We start from the raw sequence: 24,716 nt of genomic DNA on the forward strand, positions 1-24,716 counted from the left end.
ATTCAGGTTGCATATTCTCTAATGCCCCATACACACGATTCGATTTGGTCTATATTTATATTTGATTTTGCTTATATAAGCAAAATCGAAAGAATGGAAATTGAGTGGAAATCGAATGGTTTTCATCCGCATTCAATGCAGATTTGAACCCCGATGCGTGGCTCCGTGGTTTAGAAATCAAATACAGATAGAAAATAGACTGTGCAAGCAAGACTATATAGTACAGATCTGTACTATATAGTACAAATCCAATGCGTTTTTGCTTGCCATTTGAATCCAATTGGGATTGAATCGCAAGCAAAATCGCACCATGAGAACACCCCTTAAGACATGGGACTTCAAACTGTGGCCCTCCAGATGTTGTGAAACTAGAAACCTCAGCATGCCTTGCCACAGTTTTAACACTACCTTATAGCAAAACTGTGGCAAGGCATGCTGGGATTTGTAGTTTCACAACATCTGGAGGGCCACAGTTTGAAGACCCTTGCCTTAAGATCTTTGAAGATGCTGATAGTAAATTGTGTAGGCCTTTGACTAGTATGATTCACAATTGGTGGCATTCATTTAGAAATAATACATGTAGAAACAGTGTCGGACTGAGGCATGAAGGGCCATCTGGGGTAATGCAGTGGTAAGGGCCCATGTTCAGACGCTTGGCTAACCACTAGAAACGAAGTGCATTTTCTGGGCCCTTAATAAATATATATAGCAAATACTGCTAGTGCATGCATAATAATGTACCAGATTAATAACAGCAATTAATTGTAGAAAATACACCATAATAATGTGCAGTATAAGGTATATGTATGTCTAGTGTCCCTTTGTGTTTTCAAAACACTGCAATCTATTGGCAGCGAGTGAAACTACATCTCTCTTTTCTTTCTACATCTCTCACACATGCACAAACACAGAGGCAATCACAAGGTAGCAGACTAGATTTCGAAGATCAACTTCTCCTCTCACACTCAATGGCCTGTGAACTATCATAACATATTTTACCAACAATAGTTACACCTTTTGCTGTGAAATAACATTCTATACATTTAGCTCCTACATATGGGCCTTCTACTGTACAATATTTACACAAGGTGTAAACCAACTAGTTAAGAGGTAATTCAATTATTAATGCCATTGATGAGTTGGCAATAGAGATTAATCTAATCCATATAGAAAGAACTTTGTCATGTGTCCTTCATGTTGTAATAACTACAGGTGTTATGTTGCTGGCTTTAAAAACTTCTATTTGGTTCATTATAATAATCTCTGTAATAAGAGCAATTTCCAAAGTACATACCCCAACATTGTTACATCTGGTGACCATGTCTCTGAATTGCTGCTCTGTACCAGAACGACTGCACAGCTTGTAGCTGATGGGCTGGTATCTCTCAAACCATGGTCTATTGGGATTGGTAACAACCAAGTTCTCGGTAGGAGGAGAGACCTGTAAAAAAAAATAGCAATAAAAAAGTAAGCAATTGTAAGATATATAGGAACCCATTTTGATCCTATCTTTAGCTTTTGCACATGCGCTTAAGCATTTATGCGCTTGTGCAGGCTCAACTTGCGAACTTGTATACTTGCCGGCCCATTCGCACAGAGCAGTGTGGGCAGGGGGCGTGAGGTGACAGACATGGGTCACCCATGAAACGCTGGGCGTTCCCATGGTAGTTTGGCTGTGATGCTGGTGCCAGATGTCAGCTGCCCACCCTGTTTCCATCCCTGGGAACCGCAAATCTGAGTCAACAGAGAGTGACTTAGATTTGCAAGTGCTTAGGAAATCATTCAATGGCCGGCGACCATCGAATGATTTGGGCCCTGCATACAAGGCTGCAAATGGATGTTTATGCAAAACATTGATTCACATGTGTGTAAGGGGGGGTGGACGGATGTTCGTGCAGGTGGCAGGTGTTGTTTGGTTAGTTCACAAAGCTGCGAAATCTGCAGCTTTGCAAGTCAACCAGAATGAGGGCCATAGTATACACAATGAAACATCTCTTTAGTATTTATTTGAAATTGGGAGATTTAACAAAGAACTTAAAGTTGTTGCCAATAGAGCTGCTAGCTATGCCCCCACAGCGGCGTTAAACCGGAGCATGGCTTCACAAAATTATGCGATTTATAGGCCACACCGCCTTATCATGTATCCCCGCCCCCTAATTTCTGTGGCGTGCTGGAGGCACACAAAGATGTCCCTACCTGTATCTATCCTTTGATAAAGCTGCTCCTATATGCAGCGAAACGCGTCAGGCACCTTGCACCAGCTACCTATCGCCAGCCAACCTTGCCAACCCTGCTACCCACCATCTTTTGGGATCCAGACCAGCCGCCACCGGATTGTTTTACTCTTCAAACAGACCGTTTAAATGGAGTCCTGAGGAAATACCCTCAAAAACCATCTGTTGGACTTGCTTCAATGCCATCCTAAGTAAGGATTAAAGAACCACATTTGGGACTACCTGCGGTAAATATTACCTACCTTATTTGAAGAGATATTCCTTCTTTTCCGGAAACAGGCGACATATATAGGAATGGACCCTACCCCCAGGCAACTAATATCTATAGGTGCTGGTGCATTTGTTTTATTAACCAATTTATTTTAAAATTATCTGTGCATTTTATATAATAAATGTGATATTGCTTTTACTTTACATAGCGCTACTATTTTTTTGTATATTTCCTATCTATCCCAGGGGACCCTCAATCCCCCCCTTAGTAGCTGCTTCACACCTCAGCCCATCACAGCGCCCATTTAGGTTGGTACACAACCTTTTTTGTGTTCCCTACCTGTACCTGCCTGCAAAAAAAGTTGGGAGGTATGCAATGTTTGACAGCAAAAATATCTATCAGATGAGTTGTTTAGGACCAAAATAAACGTAAAAGTCTGTAAGTGCGCAGCAACAAGCAGAGGGAAAACAATAAAGGGTGCAGGGGATGCAGCTGCTATGGGGCCCAGTGACTTGGGGGAGGGCCCAAATGCAATCTTTCTGCACCCTCTAAAAACATGCTTCCATTTCCTTTTATTACTGTTGCCACAGCAGGAGTTCGGGCCCTGACAGTTTACTTACTGGGTTGAGAGGCGGGGATGTTCTCGAGAACCTGGAAATGTGCTTGCGTTAGAAGTAGGGGCATCCATAAGCTGGGCACTTATTGTGCTTGCACAGTGTCAAATCAGTTAGCCATATGGTGCTTTGCCCATCCGTCAGTCTGGGTCATGCGTCTCTACCGCTTGCTCCCTAACTCTCTCTCACTCTTACTCCAGTCTTTCTCCCATTCCATCTTTTTTTTCATGATAACCTGCTCACTCTCTCTAACTCGCTCCTCTCTCTCCCCATGCCACACTCATTCTCTCCCACACCCCTCTTTCTCTTGCCCCTAAGGGGTATTGTAATGACAAAAGCAGGGGGAGGGGGAGCTCAGGGTTTGAGGGCTTTCAAGGTTTAGTTATGGGGACATATTTCTAGGTACATGCCTGGCAACACATTGGTAAAATACAAATTTTACAGCTTATATCAACCTGATATAGTGGGGGAAATTTACTAATATGAAAAACCTAGTTTTTCGTATTAGTACTGTATTTTCCCTACGACTGCATACGACTGTTTCAGTCGTATGCAAAGTCGTGTTCCGGAGGGGGATTTACAAAGCAGTCATATACGACTGCTTTGTAACCCTCCGATGTCATAGTAATTCGTATTAGCTGGCCATATATACGGCCGCTAATACGAATTAGTAGAGGCAGTCTGCACGGCCGTTCAGGCTGCAAGGTGTAAAAAAAATAGGAAAATAAATATATATATTTTTTTAAAACAGCGTGGGGTCCCCCCCACAGCTGTAACCAGCACCAGGCTGAAAGAGCCGGGGACAGTAATTAAAAATCAGGGAACCCGACAAATAGGGGTTCCCCGATTTTTAACAACCAGCCCAAGGCTCCAGGTCCGGGGCTGGTTCCCAAAATACGGGGGACAAAATGACTAGGGGTCCCCCATATTTTAAGAACCAGCCCCAGGCCAAACCAGCCGGCAGGGTAATGCCACAGCCGGGGGGAGACTTTATATACAAGTCCCCCCGGCCAAAGCATTAACCCCCTGTGACCAGTCAGCCTGCCCAGGGGCCCTGGGGGAGTGGCGACCCCCCCAATAAAGCCCCCCCCTCCAGGACTTACCTGACCAGGCTGAAGCTGATACTGGTGTAAAAAAATAGATGAATAAACTATTGTTTTAAACTGTGGAACTATGAGTCCCAGCAAGCCTCCCCTGCAAGCTGGGACTTGGAGAACCACAAGTCCCAGCCTGTGGGGCATTAAAGGGCCCGCTGGGTCTTGTAGTTCCACAGTAAAAAAAAATAGTTCAATAAATACACACTGACACATGAAAAATAAAAGTTTAATACACACATTCCACACATACCGATACTTACCTATCTTGATCTCGTAGGTAGGTCCCAGAGTCTTGATCCGGTGCCTTGTCCTGGTTCCGGATCCATGTCGCCATTCTTCAGCATTTCGGCGTCCGGTCCGGGGTCCGAAGAAATCCATGGTGGACCTGTGGAAGGAAATCCAACTCACCCAGGTCCTCCATGGAAGTTCTTCAGGCTTGATCCGATGTAGTCCAGGTTTTCTTGCATCTTCTTCAAGCTGCCGGCGACTCCGGCAAGCTCCCCGCTGCGGACTGTCAGAGGCGCAGAGATCCTTCCTCCTCTGCGCCTCTACTCAGAATGAATTCTGGCCAATCAGGAGCCGACTTTCTTGGCTCCTGATTGGCCGCTAGGCGGCCAATAGAAGGACTACATCGGATCAAGCCTGAAGAACGTCCATGGAGGACCTGGGTGAGTTGGATTTCCTTCCACAGGTCCACCATGGATTTCTTCGGACCCCGGACCGGACGCCGACATGGAAATCGACATGCTGAAGAATGGCGACATGGATCCAGAACCAGGACAAGGCACCGGATCAAGACTCTGGGACCTACCTACGGGATCAAGATAGGTAAGTATCAGTATGTGTGTAATGTATGTATTAAACTTTTATTTTTCATGTGTCAGTGTGTATTTATTGAACTATTTTTTTTACTGTGGAACTACAAGACCTAGCGGGCCCTTTAATGCCCCGCAGGCTGGGACTTGTGGTTCTCCAAGTCCCAGCTTGCAGGGGAGGCTTGTTGGGACTCATAGTTCCACAGTTTAAAACAATAGTTTATTCATCTATTTTTTTACACCAGTATCAGCCTGGTGGCCACCGCACAGGGCCACCGGGGACAGCACCAGGCTTCAGCCTGGTCAGGTAAGTCCTGAAGGCAGGGCCGGCGCCACCACTAGGCAGGTCTAGGCATTTGCCTAGGGCGCCGGCCACTGGAGGGCGGTAGTGAGCTGGAAAGCTCTACCACCGCAGCAGCAGCGGAGCAGAAGAGCCAAAGGGAGAAGCAAGTGTTCGGTGAGTGAACACTCTCTCCCCCCCCCCCCCAGCAGCACGGCGAACATATCACCCCCCCACACACACACACACACCGCGGAGCAGGAGAGCCGGAGGGGGAAGCAGTGTTCGGTGAGTGAACACTCTCTCCCCCCTCCCCCCCGCGCAGCACGGCAACCATATGGCATGTCTGGGAAGACACACCGCGCACCGTTCCACCCCCTGCGTCCGGGCAGACACACCGCGCACCCCCCTCCCGGCAAGGCAGAGACTCCACAATCCCCCCCCGGCGGCCGGGCAGAGACACCGCGCACACACCCCCGGTGACCGGGCAGAGACCATGCTCACCCCCCCAGCAGTTGAGCGCCGGGGCACCCCTCCTGCCTGGGACGCTCGGGTGCCTAGCACCGGCCCTGCCTGGAGGGGGGGACCCATTTATTGGGGGGGGGCCCACTCCCCCAGGGCCCCTAGGAAGGCTGACTGGTCAGAGGGTTAATGCTTTGGCAAGGGGGACTGGAATAAAAAGTCTCCCCCCGGCTGTGGCATTACCCTGCTGGCTGGTTTGGCTTGGGGCTGGTTCTTAAAATACGGGGGACCCCTAGTCATTTTGTCCCCCGTATTTTGGGAACCAGCCCCGGACCTGGAGCCTGGGGCTGGTTGTTAAAAATCGGGGAACCCCTATTTGTCGGGTTTCCTGATTTTTAATTACCGGCCCCGGCTCTTTCAGCCTGGTGCTGGTTATAAATTTATTTTTCTATTTTTTTTTACACTAAAGCCTGCACGGATCTGACTGATCCGTGCAGGCTAAAGCCAAATATGACAGGACAATCAAGGTGTATTTTCCTGTCGTATTTTCGTGCCTGTTTTACACCAATTAGCAGTCGTATTATCAATACGGCTGCTTAGTAAATCAGGAACCACCATTCTTTTGAATGGTGATTCCTATCATATCCTATCGATGGTGTAGACATTCGTATTTGTGAATACAAATACGAATGTCCCATCTTTAAGAATACGAATTTCTGAAAATACAAATGTGTAAAAAATAGGTGTATTTCTGCCTACGAATACCCCTATTTTTTACGAATTCATATTAGTAAATTTCCCCCAGTGTGTCATTTTGGGGTCATTCAGAACAACATATCAGGTGTATCTCTCAGTTTGTATGCTCAGTATGCGGTTGGCCACGGTTACTAGTGACATCACCAAGTTTGGTGTGATGCACATCAATCTTAGCAATAAAGCGAGTGACCTTTGCATGTGTAAAGAAAGAAGGAGTGAAATGTAGATCTGACCTTCATTAAAATGTTCAGTGTGCAACCAGGATCCAAAACGTTGGTCCGTCAGGCCGACATATTAGCTGGGGACACATCGTCCCAATGTGTACCCAGTTTAATACAATATTGATGCATTTAATAAATGTGTTCACATACCCCTATCCTTAATGAGTGCCAATTAGCCCCATTTGGCATCTCCAAAAATGTGTAACTTGGTTGCATCACTAATGCAACCAGGGCCGGTGCTAGGGCGCCCTTTTACATTGCCATTGCAACAAGCTGCAGCCCGATTGTGGGAGTGTATGCAACATGCGATCCTATGGAGGATCTCGGGTGCATGTACATGTATGCATTCAAAATCTCAGTGCTGTGTCCACAAAATGTTGCAGGCACTAAAGATGCCCATACACGCTAAGAGAATCGCATATGTTATGGGCTAGATCGCATTGCATTGCACGGCATGCAAGAGGGTAGGAGATAGAGGTGGCGGAGTGTTGAGGACTTGCAGTGGCACTGGCACAGCACACGGAGAAGAGGGAAGGAAGAGGAGGCGGTGCTGCTGCCTGTTCATCATTTGATTGACAGCTGACAGGCGCAGGGAGCAATGGGTAGGGGGCGGATCCGGACATGACAAGTCATCCAGGCATTCACAGACAGCGCTACATGCCTCAGTGCAAGTGTCCGTGAGGAAGAGGGGGCAGGTCGAAGGAGGAGGACAGTGTGTGCGCGGTGCAGGGAGCTGCTCAGCCTCTCCATACTGCCGCCCGCTGTCAGACAGGCGCTGCAGGCGGTGTGCAGGAGTTCAGGAGGCAGTGACAGTGAGGGCTGAGGAAGCTTTAGCAGAGCAGGGAGGGAGACAGCGCCTTTTCAGCATGGCGCCTCCCTGCTTTGCAGGAGCTGCTGAGTGGGTAGCGCCGGCCCTGAATGCAACAAAATGACTATGCATGTAACGTAAAAAGGCAAAGGACAAAGGTCCAATACCACCAAAATGCACCATGCATCTTGACATGCATCATTGTGCTTTGCTGGAGGGCGGGATTCTGGGGGTCTGAAGACTGACAACGGCATCCATGGACGTGCGGTGAGGTAAATTGCTCATGAGTCCCTGGCAAGTACCAGAGCCAGATTTGCACACAACATATGAGCCGATGGGTACATACCAGCATCATACACATGTACAGCAGTATACACTGCTGGAGATTCGCTGAGTTTTGATAAGAGGTGCAGAAAAGGTAGCCAGGTGAGGCACTGCCTCACCTGCCATAGACTTTTTACTCCAGAGTTTTGACTATAAAAATTACTAGAATAATAAAAATAAGAAAAATTTTTTGTACTTATGTAATATCTGGGCGCCCGATTTTTTCATCGCATCGCATCACATACAATATAGTGGCATACAATTTATGCGATGCGATTTTTCATTCTAAAGACCCGATTTTTAATTGTATAGTCACCCATTGGTGATTTCATACCCCCACTATCCAACTAAGCATGGAGTTGATTTTATATAGCCACGCTTCGGGCTCGATTGATTTTATATAGCCACGCTTCGGGCTCGATTGATTTTATATAGCCACGCTTCGGGCTCGATTGATTTTATATAGCCACGCTTCGGGCTCGATTGATTTTATATAGCCACGCTTCGGGCTCGGTGGCTCGCTGCGCTCGCCACACTATATAAAATCAACTCCATGCTTAGTTGGATAGTGGGGGTATGAAATCACCCATGGTTGACTATACAATTAAAAATCGGGTCTTTACAATGAAAAATCGCATTGCATGCCTTAAGTAGTGGCATGCAAGGAAAAAATCGGGTGCCCAGATAATACATAAGTACCATTTTTTAAAATAAATTATTTGTATTTTTGACATAATTTATCAATTCAAAACGCCGGTATATATGCTAGTATGACAGGAAAGGCTGTGCCTCACCTGCCACACCCCACCGCACACCACTGACAGCATCCCAATGCTGAGCATCTCAACAGGTGCCATGTAAGTACTCTAACCCTCTCCCCTATCTCCCTAATCTCCCCTTAGTGCTTAAACCTAACCCTCCCCCGTTAGTGCCTAACCCTAACCACCCTTGTAAGTACTTATTCCCTCCACACTGCCACCTAACCCTAACACACCCCATAGTGCCTAACCTTGGGTTGGGATTCCAGCATCGGCAATCTGTTCTATGGTTCTGTCTGAAAGTCAGAATTCAGCCCGCCATAATCACGGCCGGCAGTGTATTGACTTCATCCTATTGTTTCATCTTAGATTTTTTTCCAATTCCTTTGCAATCAAAACACTAGTCATAGGTAGCAAGCACACTATACTCTCTATACTAGTAACCTAAATGGACAGTCGTATTTAGGTACTTTTGTATAGTATGTGGCTCTGATGCAAAGAAGTACAAAAGTCTCTACTGGTAGTGGTGCATCTAAAACACTACATGTGACTCATGCCATATGCTTTATAGAATGAATCTCTGTTGTCCTATTGTTCCGTTACCAGTAAGAGATATTCAATATATCCATTGCTATTTTCCTAATAAGCAATAAACACAAATCATGATGCTCTTACCTGGACTCCTCCAAATCCATTGGGTGCGAGATATCTCTCACATTCTGCAGCAATGTCATCCCAGCGCCATTCAAACAAGTGGACAATAGAAGTTCTGCCAGACCTAAGATATGGATTGTACTGAGCAGAGCAGAGCCCGACAGCCACAAGTAGAAGTAAGAACTTCATTGTGTGTTCTACTGTAACCTGCCATCTAGTCCTCTCCCTTTTTATACCATTTTAGAGTCCTATTACATATAATCAATACTCAGGAACAACAGGTGACTCTTAACAAAAAATGTCTCACTGTTATCTTAACAAGATTGCTTTTCATATCTGTATCGACACGTTTCCTTCCGAAAGTTTATTATAGATTGTGCATATCTTATATAGTTCACAATTGTATATACAGTTGTGTTCTTAATCCCATATGTAATATTTAGAAATCCAATAAATTAGCCACTTTCCAACACACAAAATAGTACACGTACAGCCTTTTTGAAAACCTAGTAGGAGATTCAGTTAAAAAATGGTGAACAGCAGATAAGGATGGCAACAATTGTTTTATAGCAGGGTCATAAGTTTATTCAAGGCAAGATAGTGTTTGAGGACCCCCCTTAACAACAAGCCAACCCAGACACCACTAACACAGTTATACCCCTTTTACACCAAAATCCCTGGTCGGACTCTGGTCTTTGAACACAGGAGTTTCCAGGGTTGGACCCAGCTTCATACCCCATTTACACAGCACTGTGACCCAGGTCGGACCCAGGTCGGACCCAGGTCTGCGCCGTTTACACTGAACCTGGGTCAGCACTGCTTTTCCCTATGGATGAAATTAAAAATGTCCATTTTAGGACTGATAAACTGCCATCCAACCTTCCATCAATGATTTAGAATAAAAATTAAAAGACATGACAAGTTAGCATTGAAAAATGTTGGTTTGTTTATTTTGTAAAATATTTTTAAAAAAGTTTTTTATTCAGTGCTCAAGGACACATAGCAGTATAAATGTGCAGCATCACCCATGTGCTCTCCCCAGCCCCTTCCCCTGCAGCAGCAGACGGAATCTCCCATGTGCTCCCCCCAGTCCCATTCACCCCCCCACCCCAAAAAAAAATAAAATAATAATAATATAAATGATACTGCATCCAATTATGATTTCTGTGTTCACTGCCCGTATCCTTCCTGGCTGCTGTCTTTTGCCACTGCAGCGCACTGTGGAAAGGCGTCCAGCACTTCTGGTATCCTTTCAGCACTACCCGGATGTCCCAACCTGGGTTGGGACCATTTACACCGCCCACGACCCAGGTCCGACCAGTGTTCAACCCTGGTCAGGACCTGGGTAGGAGACCAGTGTTACTGGACCTGGGTTGACCCCTTTTACACCAACATTGACCTGGGTCCGACCTGGGTCCAACCTGGGTTATTCCTTGGTGTAAAAGGGGTATTACTCTCACTGCAATCTAAGCAGCATCCAGAGACACACTCCACCTCTCTCACCAACAGTGGTGTAGCTCGAAATTTTTCACCCCCCAGCCCCAAAAAAATACCACCCCACCCCCCCCCCCCCCCAAAGAAGGGGCGAGGCGATGGACTATGGGCGCCGCTGGCTGAACTGACAGGTGACCCAAGCAGCAGTGAGCGCTGAGCTGGTCCAGCGCTGTACATATCTATAAAGCTGGTTATGTTCCGTGCATATCTAATGAGTGGGGACCCAGTGCAGTGCATATTTAATGAGCGGGTCCCCACCCCCTGCATATGTAATGAGCGGGACCCGCTCATTACATATGCACAGGGCGGAGACCCACCGATTCAATATGCACTGCACTGGGTCCCCGCTTATTAGATATATACAGGGCAGGACCAGCTCAGCGCTCACTGCTGCCTGGGTCACCTGTCAGTTCAGCCAGCAGCGCCCACCACAGACCCCACTGGCGCTGCTCCCCCAAGCCGCTGCGGGGTCTGCCACATATGTAGCTATGCTACTGCTCACCAACACCCTATCTTCATCACCACCAGTTACACTCACCATACCCCCAGCAGCACCCAGAGATATACTCCAGCACCTACCAGCACACCAACATCAGCAGTAACTATGTATATACTACCCCAGCAAGTTTACCAACACTGCAAACTCAACAGCACCCAGACCATACTTGCCTACTTCTGAAAATTAGTTTCAGGGATATTCTAGAGTGTGAGAGTTTGTGCAGCACGCCGATAACGGACGTAACATGCGCCACCTTTGGGCGTGCCCATTGCCTATCAGGGTGGTATCCTGTAGTGGCAGGAGTAAATTAAGGGCCTGATTCAGTATGAATTGTATATGCTGCAACCCTGAGTCCGACCTTATACAGGCTTGTCCTCGCTGGGGGAATGTGACATCACGGAAACAGAATACACAGCACAATCCTTGTCCTCACCATGCCCGGAAAAAAGGGGGACAACACACTCCTGGTTTCCAAAACACCATCTGCCCCCACCGCTGTCCTTCCCTGAGAACACCTCTGTCTGTCAATCAGGCAGTGGTGTTAGCATTTCTGAGATGCGATCACAGGACCCAGACTACATATATGCAGAACAGGTCCAACATGTGTGCAGCTTCCCAATAATCAGGAAACACGATCAGTACTGAACAAGACTGTAAGGTATTACTAAGTGCAGCATGCTTACGTGATCTTATATGGATATGTGGCCCACACTCAGGGCTGGATTTGTCACTAGGCATGTGAGGCACGTGCCTAGGGGCGGCACCCTTTTGGGGGCGGCAGCTGTCTGCACCCTTAGAAGTACTTTTAAAAATATAGTGCTGTCTGGGCGCCGCGCAGTCCCCCCCCATTCAACACAGAAGCTAGCAGTCCCACCCGCGCTCCCACCATCCCATGCTCCCCTCGCGGGGGGATGGTGAGAAAAAGAACCTCAGATTAGCCACTAAATGGAGTTCAGCCCCCCCTTCAGTGCTGCCGCAGTCCCACACTCACCCTGCTACAGTTCTATCCCTGTCAGTAATGCCTCCTCAGTACCGCTGCACAATCCTCCCCTCCAGCAGAGTTGCTGCGGTCAAGCTCCCACTGCCACCGCTCCATGCTCCCCTCACCAGCGCTGGTGAGAGGGAGCTACAAGAGCCAGTGTGAGCCGTGGTCGAGTTCTACTACTGCCGGCGGCGCTACCTCCGTCCCACACTCCTTACCGCGCTGGTAGTAGCCTAAGGCTGAGCTCGCCAATGAAGACCCGGCGGACCCTGTGCTAGCCAGGAGACCTGCTGCCATGTCTTTCAGGTACTCAGGGAAATGAGGGAAGGCACAGTGCAGCCTGGGGTTGGTGGGTGGAGGGAGTGGGGGACATTAAGAGGAATAAGGTGTTGTCCGAAGCCTTTCATACCCCTGCACTCTCTCTCCCTCCTCCTCTCTGTCTCCCCCAGCCCCATCTCTCTTCACTGTTTTTCCCTCTCCACATACTCTCCTCTCTTCCTATGCTATCTCCACCTGCCCTACCTGTCTCTAACTCTTTCTCCTCCCCTCCAGTCTCCTCTCTTTCCATCTATGTCTCCCCTCCCCCCTCCCCCACATATCTCTCTCTCTCTCCCCCCCCCCAGCCCCCCTCATGTCTAATAGGGGGCGGCAAAAATGTTTGTGCCTATGGGCGGCCATACCCCTAAATCCGCCCCTGCCCACACTATTGTATCATTACAGCTCCATTTTAAATAGTAAAGAAGCTCTGAGTAAAGCTCTGAGCTCCCTGGGCTGTCAATCTCCTTCCAGCTGCACTCCCCTTCCTGGATGTCTCCAGCATGCAGCACATAGTCAGGGCCGCCGAGAGGCAGGGGGGGCGGGTACATTTTACCTGGGCCCAGGCCTGCCAGGGGGGCCCGGGTCCAGACACACACTTTAAAATATATTTTTTGGGCTGCGGGTGCGTCGGGAGGACAAGAACCTGTCCGCCCGTCCATGTGTCCGGCCACCCGCCCGTCAGCTGCGGCTGCCCCTGCCTTCCCCTGACTGTCCTTCCCCTGCACTCGGAGAGCCAGACGCTAGAAGTCCTAGTTCACCTCTAGCGTCTGACAGGAAGCACAGCTCTGCACTTCCTGGTAACGCTGCCGGGCTGTGCTCCCTGTCAGAAATGCTGGAAGTGAAAAATTACTTCTAGCGCCTGTCTCGCTGTGCGCAGGGGAAGGCAGGGTAAAGCAGGGGGCAGCAGCATCTGACGGGCGGGTGGCCGGGCAAATATTAACCCCTTGGCAACGAGCTAGAACCCCTGGCAATGGAAATAAACCCCCCTTGGCAACGAGCAAGAACCCCTGGCAAAAAATATTAACCCCTTGGCAACATTTAATAACCCCTTGGCAATGAGCAAGAACCCCTTGCAATGGACATTAACCCCCCCTTGGCAAAGAGCAAGAACCCCTGGCAACGTACATTAACCCCCCTTGGCAATGAGCATTAACCCCTGGGAACAAATATAAACCCGGTGGCAACAAGCAATAACCCCTGGCAATGTACATTAACCCCTTGGCAACGAGCAAGAACCCCTAGCAATGGACATTAACCCCCCTCTTGGCAACGAGCAAGAACCCCTGGCAACGGACATTAACTCCCCTTGACAACAAGCAATAACCCCTGACAATGCATATTAACCCCTTGGCAACGGACATTAACTCCCTTGGCAACAAGCAGGTAATTTATAATGTATTAGAAGCCTTACTGTGGGGGGCAACGTGGTGTGGCATGGTCAGTGTGTATCGATTTTTGTGTGACATCCCATTTTTTTGGGACGGTCCTGTGGGAATTAGACACTGGCTATGCCCTCACAGCGACAAAACGGCACCCAAAATTTTTTGACGCGTGCCTGCGGCCAGCACATATATTCCATTCTCCACTGCCGTAGTTGGGAGGTATGCATTAGGTGTGTGAGGGGTATTGCAATGTGTAGCATAATGTGTCAGGGGCATTACAGTGTGCAGCAGAGTATCATAGGCATTATGGTGTGCTGCATCATGATTCAGAGAAATGGCGGTGTGTGGCATAATGTATCGGGCATTACAGTGTGCAGCATATTTCGCTGGGGCATTACGGTGTGCGGCATAGTATTAGGGGCATTGTTCAAATTTTAGTAGCTCTCGGGGACTTTTTTTTTTCTTTTCTTGTCACAAGTAGCTGTCGCTCAATTAAGGTTGGAGACCACTGGACTAGGAGAGCGGGCATGGGGTTAGCTGTGTCCATGCACCAACTCACGCATTCGCATGTGCAGTCTAATGCCGGGCAGCGTCTGAGCACTCACTCAGACACTGCCCGGCTGTTCCCGGCCTGGCGTGCGGCCTGCGCTGTGTGATTCGGTCATAGATCACGCTGCGCAGGCCGCAGTGCTGACCACCAGTGCCAGAACCTGCTTGCCGCCGGGCCTCCCACATCATACCCGACACCGGAACCTGCTTGCCGCCGGGCCTCCCACATGCTGATATTGGTGTACCGTCCCCAAGATTTCTGTTGCCATCCCCTACATAGAAATGACCTTCTAGACCTACTTTGTCTCTGTCCCTGCGTCCCCACCATCTCTGTCCCCACCATCTGGCCCTTCGTCACCACCGTCTCTTTCCCTGCATCCCGCCATCACGCTCTATGCACCTTTGTCCCCGCCATCTCTCTCCCTGCATCCCCAACATTCCTCTCACTCTCGCTGAATTTTGCCTCAATCTGTGTGGAATAATTAGAATTTTGTGTCATTCCATGTGGCATAATGTGAATTTTAAGACATTCCATGTGAATTTTGGCTCATTCTGTGTAGCATAATGTGTAAGGGGCAAGTATAAAGGGTCTACTATTGTGTTGCATAAAGGGTATATGGTGTGGTACACATCCCTATATCCTTTAATGCCCACACCTCTTTTCTGTTGCTTGGCACTCCAGGGGGGCCCCGTGACGCTGTTGTACCGGGGCCCAGGATTTCTCCCAGGTAAGGGGAAGAGAGGAGGGCTCTGCTTCTGCTGTCAAGGCTGCTAGTAATGTCTCCCTGGTGGCTGAGGCTCTGCTGGGTGACACTAACAGGGACTATGCATACTAAGCTCCGCCCCATCACCCCGGAGTTGCGCATGAGCGGTCTGGATTTTCAGACCGGGCTTTGGAAATCCAGGGGATTGGAAGGGCTTTGCTGGGCACCGAGGGACTGGTGGCTGAAGTGGGAGCCTCCTGCAAAATGCAGGAGTGCCGGCAACCATGACCCAGACACACACACTACTCACCTATCAACACAACAAACTCTGCATTACCAGAGTTACAGTACTCACCCCAAACTAATCAGCACCCTGGGGTACAGTCCACTTCTTTCCAACAGTCCACCTACGTAATTGTAAACGAGAGTTTGTCGCCTGCACACAACTTGGAATTTGCCTTTCTACTTCCCAACTAGTCAGACCGCAGCTTTTCTTTATTTTTTTTTTGAGGTGGTGCAGACATATTTAAAACTCAAATTTTATTTGATTCCTTATAGAATTCCCTTTGTTTCTTTCAAATATAGGACCTTATTCAGGTCCGTTTGTTTGGACCCCTTTGTTCAAGGGTTCCGATGGTGTGCGTCTGCACATGCACGGATGCATTTCTGCGCATGTGTAGACACCGGGTGCATGCCGCCATGGTGAACAGGGGGTTCACCGGGTGCACGCACCCAAGTGTGCGGCAGGGGAGCTTGGAGGGACGTGGGGCAGTGGATCGGGCCATTTGCATATGGAAATGACCAGTGTTTAATGGGCATTGCCATGAGAAAGCTGGGCATTCTCATGCAATTGCCCTGATGATGTGGGGGACGGCCAGCTGACATCAGTTGCCCGCCCACTTTCTCGCGAGCGTCCACACATATGTAAGTGACTTGAGAGTCACTTACATCAGTGCACAGTCGCCATCATTCGATGGTTGCCGACCATTGAATGATGTGGGTGGATCCCCCTAGGCTGCAAATGGGTTTTACTGTGCCTTAACAGCCTTGTGAATCAACCAGAATAACCCCCAGAGAACGTTAGGGAGAAAAAATAGTTTAATGGTGAAACATTGAGGGTTAAAAAATATACAAGTTACATAGGGGAAAATTTAATAGGATGACCCCATAGACATAAAGAAATGCTCAAATTTTAATAATCTCTGTTTCTATTTTTATTCTATGTTAAGTATTAAACATCCCCAATTTGTACACATCCTCCAGGGTCACAGCGGTCATTGCTGTGCTAGTACCTGGGGTGGCATGGGTTAACAGCCCTGTGCACTCTAAAGGTGCTTTGCTGACAGTGGCAGACTTAAATGCTTACTTCAATGCACAGCTGCATGGTGGAGGGAAGCTCCACCATCGTGTTCTGATGCCTAGCCAGGAGAGAGATCTGGCGGAAGACACACAGGGACCTGGCGAGGGACCGGCAATTGGGTAGAGGTCAAAGTCACATACGGCATCACCCTCAGCCAGCTGCCGGGGGGGCTAAGGTAAATACAATTAAGCCATGAAGCCGTCTTCTTTAGCGATGCACTGCAGACGGGGACAGCGTGGCAAAATGGAACTGACGGAATGCAGTTCCACCCATTTGGGCTCACTTTAACCCCTGTTCATAGGTCAATATATAATTTAATGGTACTTATGAGTTATCCGGGCGCCCGATTTCTAAATCGGGTCGGATCGGGCACATCGCATCGCATCGCATGCGACCATCGGATGCGATGCGATGACCCGATTTTTCCATAGGAATCAATGTTAAAATGGACTGAGTCCATTTTAACATGGAATTCAATGGGAAAAAGGGGTCCTTTTCATACCCCTACTATCCAAGTGGGCATGGAGTTGGATATAAACCTGTGGCGAGCGTAGCGAGCCACCGAGCCCGAAGCGTGGCTAGCGTAGCGAGCCCCGCGAGGGGACACAGAATACCGTCCGCTCGCCACGCTTCGGGCTCGGTGGCTCGCTACGCTCGCCACAGGTTTATATCCAACTCCATGCCCACTTGGATAGTAGGGGTATGAAAAGGACCCCTTTTTCCCATTGAATTCCATGTTAAAATGGACTCAGTCCATTTTAACATTGATTCCTATGGAAAAATCGGGTCATCGCATCCGATGGTCGCATGCGATGCGATGCGATATCGCATCGCATCGCATCTGATTGTATGCCTTAACTTAAGGCATTCAATCAAAAAATCGGGCGCCCAGATAACTCATAAGTACCAATTTAATATCAAAAGATACCATTTAAAAAATAAGAGGATAAAAAAGAGAACACAGGGAACCGGGTAATAATTTTCAAAAACACATTTTTTTCAGGGAATACGCATATTTAATGGAATGCAAAATCCAGGCAAACAAGTGCGATAAAGTGTGTTAATGTATGATTTTTTAGTCATGAAAATGTGCAATTTTTAGTCATGAAAATGTTAAATTTTTAGTCATGAAAATGTTCAATTTTAGTAATGAAAATGTGCAAATTCAAGGAAATGTGTCCCAGCGCTATAGGGCTATTAGCATGATTGGCTGAAAGCATCTCCATGGAGACGCATCGAGCCAACCACACTAATAGCCTCTATAGCGCTGGGACAGCGCTTTAGCAGCTGTTATCAGCGCCGGAGGAAGCCGTTTCACCCCGCTGTCAGTGCGGGGTGAGCTGGCTGTGGAGGAGGAAGGCTGCGCTGGACCCTGGTTCAGTAAGTACTTTGGTATAAAATTGAGGTGTGTGTGTGTAATAAAGTTGTACTTTTCTGTGTGTGTGTGTGTTTTATTTTATCATTCTTTTTACAGGTGGACTACAAGTCCCAGTGGGCCCATTAATGAACCGCATGCTGGGACTTATGGATTGCCAAGTCCCAGCATGCGGGGAGGCCTGCTGGCACTTCTAGTCCACCTGTATAAAGCAATGTTATGTATGAATGATTTAACTCTATCAGGCCAACGTCCACTTCCCATGGACGTCGGCAACAGCCGTGGGATGGGTGAAGCCTGGAGGCTGGTTTCAGAAATACGGGGGACCCTTACACTTTTTATCCCCCATATTTTTGGAACCAGGTCTGGCTCAATGAGTTCTGGTCTGTTTATGCTCAGGAGGGGGGACCTCACGCCATTTTTATTTTAAAATATTACTTTTACACATTTTTTAAGACAGGACCATGCACAGATCTCAATGATCTGTGCATGGTTCTGACAAATTCGCCTGTCAGAACCTGGTAACATTTCCCTTTTTCGCATCTCATTAAGGGGGGTATTCAATGTTAGCGTCACGGCGGTCAAGCAAGCTCGACTGCCGCGACCCAGTCCTGTTCTTGGTCAGCTCGACCGAGAACATGCAGGCGGGATTCAATGTCCCGTCTGCTGGGGAGCGAAAAGGGGGCGTGGCCACGAGTTGCGGCCGGGAAGAGGCGAGCTGCAGCCGGCAGCTCGTCACTTCCCGGCTGTTCTCGGCAGAACGAGCACGACGGAAGGTGCTCGCTGGAGATTGAATATCCCCCTAAATATGCGATTTATATACTTTATAGTGGGAAAAATCTCGATGCGAGTTCCGGCGTTACTAAAAATCTCACCTTCAGAATGTGCAAAATCGGGGCAAAATGCGCATTTTTTCCGCTTTTCGCATCTCATTAAATATGCAATTTCAGAAACATGCGGACGTTTTTGCCGAAAATATCGAAAAAAAATAATATTTAATGTCACTAAATATCTTTAAATAATCTCTATATTTAAGAGGAGGAATACACTATATCTTGGCAAACAGCCCAGAGCACAATTCCAGAAATAGATACAAAGTATTTCTGGCATTATTATTTAGAACTTGTTGCTTATTATACTTAGTTTCCAAGCCTTCAGGGAGATTAGTCTCTATTTCTGTATTTGAGAGGAATCGTGCAGTGTACTTTGGCAAGCAGCCAGTTCTGATAGTTGATACAAGGGGGGAAATTTATTTAAGGTCCATACACACTAGGCGACTATGCCCAGCATGTATGGACAGCGATGATCGCATTCATCGCTGCGGGGAAAGCCGCTCAGTGCATACACACTGAGCGGCTTTACCCCTGCCCTGCGCCGACGGAGGGGGGAGGACGGTGTTGCATAGCAGAGCGCTATGCAAAGCTGTCCTGAAAGCCTCTCATCTGCGGCTTAGAGCTGCTGTTTTGAGTGACTTTCAGCTCAAAGTTACTCAGTGTGTATGGGCCTTAAGACCATCGTATATGGCCGAGCCCAATATGAACGGAATTGGCCGTACACAACCCGCAAATACGAATGGAGAATACGACAAATTTATAAAGCTGTTGTATAATCCTAATTTCTATTTTCCGATGTTGTAGCTGCTCATATCCATTCGTATTTCGTGGCTATATTTACATCCACCAAATACTTACAAAGTGGCAGCATCGCACGGATCAGTCAGATTCGTTCAATGTTGCCTTGTTTAAAAAAAAAAAAAAAAAGAATAAATAAATAAGTACTTATGTAATATCTGGGCGCACGATTTTTCATTGTAAAGACCCGATTTTTAATTGTATAATCACCCATGGGTGATTTCATACCCCCATTATCCAACTACGCATGGAGTTGACTTTATATAGTGTGGCGAGTGCAGCGAGCCACCGTGCCCGAAGCCTGGTGAGCGCAGCGAGCCCCGCGAGGGGACGCAGAATACATGTAAAGTAATCCACTGCCCCTCGCGGGGCTCACTGTGCTCGCCACGCTTCGTGCTCGGTGGCTCGCTGCGCTTGCCACAATATATAAAATCAACTCCATGCGTAGTTGGATAGTGGGGGTGTGAAATCACCCATGGTTGACTATACAATTAAAAATCGGGTCTTTACAATAAAAAATCGCATCGCATGCCTTAAGTAGTGGCATGCAGTGAAAAAGCGGGGGCCCAGATAATACATAAGTACCAATAAAAAAGTGGGCCCACCCAGAACCAGCTCATGGGTATTTTGACAACCAGCACTGGGTCCAGACAGCCAGCAGGGTATTACCACAGCCTGTGGTAGGATTTTTATACAAGCTCCCCCCTGCCAAAGCATTAACCCTCTGACTGGAGCCACAGAAAAGTTCTGATTTTACCAGGATACGGTCACTAGATAGGCAAGCATTAGGTCAACAAGAATTAGGTCAACACCACAAGGTTGACATGCATCAAGGTCAATATGGGGTTAGGTCGCCAGGGTCATAAGGTCAACAGGGTCATTAGGTCAGGTGTGGATCGTATTGTTGACCCAACTTAGGTCGACAGTCATTAGGATGACACCATTGGGTCGACAGGGTTCTAGGTTAACATGGGTGATGGTCAACAGGTGTCTAGTTCGACATGGGACAAGGTCAACATGGGTTCCGGTGGACAAATGCATTAGGTCAACATGGGTTAGGTCGACAGGTTGTGAGGTCAATATGTTTTTTTCCCTTCTTTTGACCCGAATGTTGACACAGTCGACATGGACACAGTTGGATGTCAACCGCAGCCCCTCGCGCTGTGCACACTATCTTATTCTCCCACCACACCCTAGTGGATGGTAGGGCATGAAATACCACCTGTCGGCACATGTTGGCTCAAAAAACAGTGAAAAAACTCATGTCGACCTTGCGACCTGTCGACCTAACCCATGTTGACCTAACGCATTTGTCGACCTAAAACCATGTCGACCCTGTCCCATGTTGACCTAGACACCTGCCGACCTTGTTGCCAGTCGACCCAACGGTGTTGACCTAATGACTCGACATGGGGTTTTTCACTTTTTTTGTGCCAAAATGCGGCATTTCATGCCCTACCATCCACTAGGGAATGGTGGGAGTGTAAAATAGTGTGCCGAGTGTAGTGAGGCACCTCGCCCAAAGCAAGGCAAGTGCAGTGAGCCATTCAAGGGGACGCGGTGCACTTTTTTAGTGTCCATGTCGACTGTGTCAACATTGGGGGAAAACCCCATGTCGACATTTTGACTGTTGACCTTCCCCATGTTGACCTAATGACCCTGTCAACTTCATGATCCTGTTGACCTAACCTCATATCAACCTTGTGACGACACAGCCGGGACCTTGTGTTGCACAGTGTTAGATGACTGCGGTTACTTTCATAGCCCTTTTCCTGCTCAAGGACTCTTCTTGATTATAATATGTTATTAGTTATATTCTGTATAATATTATATTGTATAGCTATATTTTACCTGTTATATTTGGAATACGTACTTTATTTGGTTATACTGTGCTTAATGTAATTGTTAATATGGTTAAGTCTAGGCCACAGTGTTATTTACTATAGGTTAATTTGCCCATTGTTCTAAGTCCCCTGATTATCAGATGTGATTAACATAAGTAGTACCCAATGTATGTTTGGAGCTACAGGTAATCTGATCATGTACACCCCATTGTATACAGGAACCCAGACAGTTCGTCTCTGCATCTCATCAAACTCTCTAACATCCTGATTGAGCTGCCTGGGTTATGAATAGACAGTGCTGGGTATAACAAGAGGAGTGAACTCTACTGGGAGGGAGATTAGCACAGGAGGTGCAGAGAGAGGAGTTGGACTTCTGACGTACAGAAGCGGACTAGGCATTGCAGTGCCGTCTGTGTGGACTATTTATGGGGAAGGGCGCTGTGTGAGCTGGTATTCCAAGCCAGGGGACACAGAAGTACTGCCAGTTTGTAGTAGCAAAGGAACGCAAGCATTGGTAATCATATACTACTGTGGGGACTTAAGGCCCCAATACACTAGGGCGACTTGTCCTAAGGACAAGTCAGCCCCGATTTCCCCTGAGCTTCCCCGGCAGCTCCCCGGGGAGCTTGATAAGATGTGGCACTTGATGTGCCATTTTTTCCATGTGATAAATCAGATGCGATTTATCACAAGTAAAAATCCGGGGAGCTAGCGGTCCGTGGGAGCGGGGACCGGTCCGAGGGGGGCGGGAGCAGGCTGGGAGTGGGGAGCATCAGGAGCAGGCTGGCAGTGGGGACCTGTCCGGGGAGCGGCAGGAGCAGGGAGTGGTTTATATTCTCCCGCTCGCCGTGGGGACCGCAGAGCAGCGGGAGAATAGAAACCATCCTATTCAAAAGACTGGGCGGTTGCTGATTGGCTGTGTTCCCAGCCAATCAGCGCCCGCCAGTCTTTTGAATATTTATTTATTTACAGTTTCTTATATAGCGCAGCAGATTCCGTTGCGCTTTACAATAGTAGACAGTGATAAGACAAACTAGGTAACAACAGACAGACATCGAGGTAGGAGGGCCCTGCTGCAGGCTTACAAGGCTTATAGGATTTCTTTCTATTCTCCCGCCGCGCCCCCGGTCTCTCTGCTCTGAGTCTGCACTGCGCCGCGGTCCCCGCTCCCTGCCTGCTGGTACATCTCGTGCCGCTCCCCGTACAGGTCCCCACTGCCAGCCTGCTCCTGATGCTCCCCCAGATGGCTGCACATGATTAATTTTATGTGCAGACCGTCCGACATCTGGATCTCATCCGATGCGCACGGGACCACGCATCGGATCAGATCAGATGTCATACCCTACACAATTTGGCCAATTTCACCCGATTTCTCTGCCCAATCCTCCAGAATCGGGTGAAATCGGGGCCAAATCGCGTAGTGTATGGGGGCCATTAGTAAGTAAGATACCTTCCTGGCTGGTAATTGTTACTGTTATAGTGCACTGTGTGTATATATTTACAATAAAGGGCTTTTGCCATGTTACTAAACTGTTTACTTGAGTAATCAGAGAATCCATATCTTCACAAATGGTGGCAGTAGTGGGATCACTCAGTCCCAGTTTACCCTGGGTAAGGTTGTGAGAGGTGTCACCGGACACCTAAGAACCTTGTAAATAGTTTGGCATACAGTAGCCAGGTATCTTGCTGAAAAGTTGTTGTGAGAAATGTCACAATACGTTTGGAATGCCAGCAGTATGGAGGCAGGAACAGAAGCCTACAAAAGCCTGAATAAGCGTGCCCTACATGTAATCTGTCGAGTAAGAGGCATTAAGTGGAAGGCAACGGATGTAAAGGGATCCCTAATTGCAAAATTGGTGCTATGGGATCAAAAACACCCTTATTATGATGATGTGGACTCTGAGGAGTCGGACGAGGAGGAAGTAAGATGGTTCCAATCGCACCATGAGGACGGGTGTGGATCGTTTGGTCTACAACAACTAGGTCGACAAGCATTGGGTCGACACCACTAGGTGGACATGCAGCAAGGTCAACATGGGTTAAGGTTGACATGGGTCAAGGTCAACGTGGGTCTAGGTCGACATGGGTCGCTACGCTCGGCAAACTGTTTTATTCTCCCACCACGCCCTAGTGCAGTGGTCAGGGAACTCGGTCCTCATTACCCCATGCAGTGCATGTTTTGCAGGTCTCCTCACAGAATCACAAGTGAAATAATTAACTACACCTGCGAACCTTATAAAATGTGTCTGTGAGTAATTAGTACACCTGTGCACCTGCTGGGTTACCAGCAAAACATGCACTGTGTGGGGTAATGAGGACAGAGTTCCCTGACCACTGCCCTAGTGGATGGTAGGGCATGAAATACCGCCTGTCGGCTCAAAAAATAGTGAAAAACTCCATGTCGACCTTGTGACTGTCGACTTAGCCCATGTCAACCTAATGCTTGTGTCGACCTAGACCCATGTCGACCTAGTGGTGTCGACCCAATGCTTGTCAACCTAGTTGTAGACCTACTGACCTTATCCCATGAGGACTGGGGAATGTAAGAAGGAGCTGGTCCAATCCGGGTTAGTCAGATGTTTGTAAATCCCAAGGTCTGTCAGAGAGTGTGTCCTCAGGACACAGGGGTTTATTCTGGTTCACTCCTTCTGGCAAATTTCTTCGTAGATGGACAAAACCATGTGCACTGCAGGTGGGGTAAATGTTACTTGTGCAGAGAGAATTAGATTTTATGTGGGGATTTACTTCAAAGTGAGATCTATATTGCAGTGTAAAAATAAAGCAGTCAGTATTTTCCCTGCATAGAAACAAAATAACTCACCCAAATCTAATTCTCTCTGCACAAGTTAAATCTGCCACACCTGCAGCACACATGGTTTTGTCCATGTAAGAAGGAATTTGTCAGAAGGAGTGAACCAGAATACTCCCCCCCCCCACACACACACACACACACACTCTGACAGACCTTGGGATTTACAAACATCTAACCCGGATTGGACCTGCTCCTTCTTAAATTCCCCAGTCCTCACGGTGCAATTGGAACCATCTTACTTTTGGCAACCACCACCTGCTTATTATTGGGACTTCAGCCATCTGCAGAGCCTCAGTCCAAACTTGGATAAGACATCACAGGCTACCAACCCAGTCAGTTTTGTGGACACCCGCACACTCTAGCACCATTCATCTCAGGATGCTACTAAAGGGAATCGCTATCACCAATAAGGAAGCAACCATAGGAACAAGCGTGACTGCGAATAAGTATAATTTTTATAATTTTCTTTTATATCCCAAGTTTCTGATCAGATAATCCAATGAGATCTCTTTTAATCAAAGTCATTATATAA

General features: G+C 47.8%; 1 protein-coding gene across 2 annotated transcripts in view; it reads right to left on the bottom strand.

The window, feature by feature from the left end:
- LOC146026330 (pancreatic alpha-amylase-like) overlaps positions 1-24,716 on the bottom strand; it is a 36,757-nt gene that overhangs the window by 11,733 nt on the left and 308 nt on the right. The window contains exons 1-2 of one of the 2 annotated variants that reach the window (XM_083156919.1): positions 9,256-9,881; positions 1,295-1,441 (exon numbers count right to left, since the gene is read on the bottom strand). In XM_083156919.1, coding sequence (XP_083013045.1) covers positions 1,295-1,441; positions 9,256-9,423 — 315 coding nt within the window. In that variant the 5' untranslated portion in view covers positions 9,424-9,881. Of the gene's footprint in view, positions 1-1,294; positions 1,442-9,255; positions 9,882-24,716 lie in introns of those variants that run through there. The other variant, XM_083156918.1, reaches the window with a different exon arrangement.

This window comes from Crinia signifera, chromosome 8, assembly GCF_055691185.1.
Source record: "Crinia signifera chromosome 8, ASM5569118v1, whole genome shotgun sequence".
NCBI classification, from domain to species: Eukaryota; Metazoa; Chordata; class Amphibia; order Anura; family Myobatrachidae; genus Crinia; species Crinia signifera.